At 46.5% G+C, this 5,771-nt stretch overlaps 1 protein-coding gene across 1 annotated transcript in view; it reads right to left on the bottom strand.

Annotated features, from left to right (window-relative positions):
- Nucleotides 1-5,771, bottom strand: part of ADTRP (androgen-dependent TFPI-regulating protein) — a 53,294-nt gene that overhangs the window by 4,957 nt on the left and 42,566 nt on the right. The window contains exon 5 of the mRNA XM_015413988.1: nt 2,497-2,612. Within this exon, the coding sequence (XP_015269474.1) occupies nt 2,497-2,612 (116 nt within the window). The remainder of the gene's footprint in view (nt 1-2,496; nt 2,613-5,771) is intronic.

Raw genomic sequence — 5,771 nt, 5'->3', positions numbered from 1 at the left:
CATCCTCCCTGAGCTAAGACAAAAATGTATGAGCTGGAGGCTAAAAAACTGTGAGCTAGTTCACACTAACTCATCTTAGAGGGAACACTGATGACGATAGAGCTGGGAGTTGGCTAGAGCAGGCTGGAGGAGGAACAGAGGCTCTCTCTGGGTTCCAATGTGGGGTGGTGGATTTGCTGCTTTGCTCTGGCACCACTTCAGCGTGACCTTTGCCCAGCCCATATATCAGTAAGTAAAACAAATGCCAATAAACCATCATAAGCCTACAGTGTTTTCTCCTCCAAAGGAAACCAACCCAGGTAAGTGCTACTGCTCAGAGAAAGCAAGACACATATAGCAGTACTTCCGTTAAGACGTTCCAGTTAAAACAGATCCATATATAATTTATTTTTTTATGTTAGATTTATAAATCACTCAGTCCTTGGGAACTCAGGGCTCTGAGTGATGAACAACAATAAACACACATCATGTCCAAACAATTCCAGCGATTAAAAACTGTTGTTACAAATTCCATAAATAAAAACAATTCCATCAATAACAATTCATAGTTATTTAGATGGCATAGATACATTTAATTATAACTGTGTCCCCACCTTGTGTGGGGGTGTGTAAGATGGGAGTGTAGTTGTCGAGGGGGGGGGAGAAGGAGGGAGGGAGTGCCAGACAAGATGGTACCCATCACTGTCCTTAACCAAAGGTCTGGCGGAACATCTCTGCCTTGCTGTCCCTGTGGAACTGCGTAAGGCCTCGCAGGGCGTGGATGTTATTTGGCAGAAAGTTCCACCAGGCCGGGGCCGGCACAGAAAAGGCCCTGGCCCTGGTCGAGGACAGCCAGATGCCAATAGGTTTTTTGGGCCAGGGATCACCAGAGATTAATATCTCTCTGCCTGCACATTCCTTGCAAAAATGATGTAACCAATCACAGGCAGGCAAACTCCTTATGAGATGTTTTTAAGAAGCCAGGCATGTGATGGTTTGGTTGCCTGTGGGCACACTGGAAGCGGGGGGGGGGGCGTTTTAACATAAAACTCAAACATCATGATTCTAACAGAAAAAACTTTGAGAGTCCAGTGGCACCTTTAAGACGAACCAAGTTTAATTCTGGGTATAATCTCTCGTGCATACGCACAGTGCCACTGGACTGAAACATTTTCCTGTTTTTTCAGACCAACACGCCTACCCACCTGAATCTATCAAGGACCTAAATTCAGGTAGCCAGGCAGGTGTTTAAAATTAGTCAATGTATCAATTTAAATTTGCTCAAATATAAGTTTCTGGCCCAGGCGAGTGGCTTGTCTATGCAGCAGAGTGCAGGAACCCCACCGAGGTGGGCATTCACCAGGTTGCTTGGACGAAAGGCCAGCTTACAAACGAAGGCATTTATGAGTGTAGACCATGGTTCCCAGTGAACGGTATCAACACGAGGCAAGCACAGCAACCTCCAGAAAACGGCTAAGCCCAGTTCTGATTCTAGATTGAAGAGGCCAAATAATCCATCTTCTACTATCTTAAATGCCAATAGGTTTTTTTGTGGGGACGTGATGTATTTATTTTATACCCGGCTTTTCTCCCCGATGGGGACCCAAAGCTGCTTATTTCCCCGTCCCCTATTTTATTCACAACAATCTTGTAAGGTAGGCTAGGCTGACAGATAGTGACTGGCTCCAGGTCACCCCACGCGCTTCCGCAGCAGACAGGAGATTCAGAGCTGCAACTCCCAGATCCTAATCCAGCATTTGCACCAATACATCATGCTGCCTCAAGTTCCCCCTGGAAAAATAACTGTTTTCAGCAGTTAAAAATCTCACTGGCTGCAGTGTCTGAAATTGTGCACTGTGCTGCATAGTGCCTGGGTCTTGCATGGATGTGCACGGAATGCGAGATCCTTTCTCCTCTCAAAATTTAATTTTCAAAGGCCCTGGGTGGAGAGCAGAACCCTGGCCAGATTTTTTAACAAGGCACTACCAAAAAGCAAAAAGAAAGGCAAAACAGACTGTGATTCATCGGGGGAGAGAGAAAACGGGGTCTGTCCCCGGTAAATAGGGCACATGTTCCTCCTGTGGCCTCTTTTAAGCAAGAATTCTGAGAGAACCTCCATCAGTCTCAAGGTCACCACAGTGCAACTTGTAGACAGGGCAACTCCCAGCACTCCAGGGACAAAGGAGCACTGGTACATGGGAAAGGAATTTCGATAAGCAGCACACATAATCTCATTAAATCCAGGATTGGATTAAGCTCGGGAGCTGCTCGTATACAGCCACATAAAGCAGCCGTTCAAGAGTGCCCAAGCTGCTCCCAAAGTCAGCTCAGAAGCGTATTATGGCTTAAACTGTTGGGATTTCTTTTGTTTAAGAGAGCCATTTTCCGCTAAGGGCTTCACGGCCGTGTGTAATGCCTTAGTGGGAGAAGGAATTCCCTCTTGGCTTCTTGCCTGTTGAGAAGAGGCGCCAAGGCAACATGTGATAAAGATTTGTTTCATTGAAAGGAAATGCTTACCAAGAGATATAGCCCAAGGAGCTGATTCCCAACAAAGCAAGTCTTTCCCCCTTTGATGGATAACGGTGAGGAATGAAGCAGAGCTCTATCAAGGCAAATGGAAATATTGAAGAGTGCTGGAAAGGAAAAGACAATGTGTCACACGTAGCTGTAAAGTAAAGGTAAAGGTTCCCTTGCTCGAAAGCCAGTCAAATCCGACCCTAGGGTTGCGGTGCTCATCTCCGTTTCAAAGCCGAAGAGCCAGCGCTGTCCGAAGACGTTTCCGTGGTCATGTGGCCGGCATGACTAAACACCCAGGTGCACGGAACGCTGTTACCTTCCCACTGAAGTGGTACCTATTTATCTACTTGCAATTTCTTGCTTTCGAACTGCTAGGTTGGCAGGAGCTGGAACTAGAGATGGGAGCTCACTCCATCATGCGGCACCCGGGTCTCGAACTGCTGAACTACTGTCCTTCCACAGCCTGCAGTTCAGCGTCTTAACCACTTGAGCCACCGCAGCTTCCTCACACGTAGCTGTAATCATGGTGAATTCCCTGCTTGCTCTTCCTAGGAAATGACTTATGAGAACTTGTCAACATCTCCTGGCTGGCGTTTCCGTACCAGCGCTGGGCCAGCTGATGGTCAACAGACGGGGCAGTTCATGGAAGCCCAGAAATGGATCAGCGATTGGCTGGATGCATTTGTTGCACTACACACTAAGATGATAGCTTCCCATTTCTAGGACTAGGTCAGTGTTGGCGAACCTTTTAGAGACCGAGTGCCCAAACTGCGACCCAAAACCCACTTATTTATCGCAAAGTGCCAACACGGCAATTTAACCTGAATACTGAGGTTTTATTTTAGAAAAAACAACTCATACATTAACTTAAGATGATCCAAAGAAAGTAAGGAAAGCAATCCCAAATGCTTTCATTTACTTAAAATTATTTGGCAGAGAATTCGACACTTTAATGATGGTCTGGGCCTGGCTGGGGCGATGGCACGCGTGCCCACAGAGAGGGCTCTGAGTGCCACCTCTGGCACCCGTGCCATAGGTTCGCCACCACTGGACTAGGTCGTTTGGGTTTTGTTTTCTCTTAGATGAACCTCATTCTAGTTTCAAGGGAGACAGTGACAGTCATTAACTAATTGACTTCATTTCTAGTCAGGGTTACCTGCTCTAGGTTGGGAAATACCTGGAGATTTGGGAGGTGGAGCCAGAGGAGGGTGGAGTTTGGGGAGGGGGGACTTCAATGGGGTATTAATGCCATAGAGTCCACCTGCTGAAGCCGCCATTTCCTCCAGGTGAACTTATCTCTGTTGCCTGGAGATCAGTTGTAACAGCAGGAGACGGCAACCCTATTTCTTTTTGCTATTTTAACAGTACCTGTTCACGTAGAGGATTCCTCCCCCATGTAATACTGGCAAAATGGGGGGGGCAGGGGTCATTTCATAGAAAAAGAGCTAGGGGGACTCATTAGTATAACTCATTAGCATATGCCACACCCCCTGACATCACCGGAAGTGTGTCCTCCCCACAGCCGGCGGCAACCTCCAGCGGGCACCAGCAGGGAGCTCCAGGCCCCGCCCTCCCGCACCTCACCCGGGGGGATGGCGTCCCCCCCGTGTCCCCCCCCAAATGACCCCTGGGGGGGTTGTATTTTAGGGATGTGGATGAAAGATTTTTTTGGCCACAGCTCCTGAAGTGATCAAGCCAGACCAGTCAGTGATTTCAGACATGTTCTTTTAAGCCTGTCTGTGTTTCTATTTTTCCCATTCATACCAATTTATAGTGCGAGAACAATGCACTCCACAAGAGTAAATGAGTTCATGGTGATTCATGTTGATAAAGCGAAATATCCAAGTGTTGCACGGTTGACCACTCACTGCAGTTTCCCGTTTGCCAATGGCTTTCAATTAGCTCTCCAAATGAATTCCTTTTTGCTAGACAATGGAAAGTGGACTGTAGTGATGATATCATTAGTAATGGACCATATACTGCAATTTAAAACAAGTTGAAAGCCCTTTAAATGCATTTTGTTTTCTTCTCAGAAAAGCGGCCCCCACTCAAAGCTGTTCCTAATATGGCTGCAGTCGTACCACACACCATGAGCCATTAGAGGGCAATTAAACCATTCCCACTACAATGTATTGTTTAATCTAGCATTCATCGAAATCAAACGCAAGCTTTGTGCTTTAAGCAAATTTTTTAAATTAGTGTTTTAAAAAGCAAATCTTAATAATCAGGCCTGGATTGACACCCATCTTGAACGGCTGGCAAAAAGGGCTGGTAAATGTGACTCATTCTTGTATTTCCCATTAACAGTTTTCTTTTCAGTTTCGCTTGCAATAAGTAAAACTGACAAAGGAAAACGATTATCACAGAAGGGGGAGGAAAAGCAGTTCTTTCTCAGGTTTTTTCCCCACACACCCCCAAACCCCCATGGCTGCTCTCAACACGCATCCTATGGAGTCAACTGCCTTTCAGCGGACCAAACACGTGAGGAATTTTACTCTTGACTTCATACGGAAACCTTCTTTCACTTTGAGTTCGCCACGATTAGTCTGTTGTTTTGATTTATTTATCCATGCTGTTTAATTAAAAGCTTTGCTTTCTGAAGACAGCTTATTAGTCTACCGCCTTAATGGGGATGGCGGGGTACCAAGCACAGTTTCAACTTGTGTGTAGTTAAATACGGCACAGAAGGTTTAATGCTGGTGGGGTTTTTTTTAAGTCTACTTTTTTCTGAGGTGGTAGCTTTTTCGAAGATAAGACTTTCCATGTTGACTCACCTGCACTGCTATCTCTTTGTGTGTGTTACGAAACCGATGAATGTTGTGGAGGATTCTGAGGAATGCTTTAGATAGTAGTTCACATTCTTCACCATCACTCTGTATGAATGAAGAGTAGGCCTGAGGGATGCCAGCCTCCAGGTAGGACCAGGGGATTCCCCAGAATTATAGCTCATCTCCAGACTACGAAATCAGTTCCTCTGGGGATGATGGATGCTTTTGAAGGGTGGACTCTATGACATTGAACCCCACTGAGGTCCCTGTCCTCACCAGGCTCCACCTCCAAATCTCCAGGAATTTACCAACCTGGATCTGGCAACGGTAGGCTCCCATACCCTGCCGGTGGCCAGGGAGACCCTGAACATCGCTAGTAGGCCCAAAAGCACAACCAGCAGGTTGTAGCAGCTATACACTGCAGGGAAGAACTTGTAGTGGTGCTGAAGCTACCTTTCAGGAGAGCTACCAGAGGCAGAGTGAATTCACAGGTTTTGTACTTTCCTC

Source organism: Gekko japonicus, unplaced genomic scaffold (assembly GCF_001447785.1).
Source record: "Gekko japonicus isolate JY-2015 unplaced genomic scaffold, Gekko_japonicus_V1.1 scaffold2143, whole genome shotgun sequence".
Taxonomy (NCBI): Eukaryota; Metazoa; Chordata; class Lepidosauria; order Squamata; family Gekkonidae; genus Gekko; species Gekko japonicus.
Note: the sequence above shows the minus strand (reverse complement) of the source record. Positions and strands in the feature narration are given on the sequence as shown.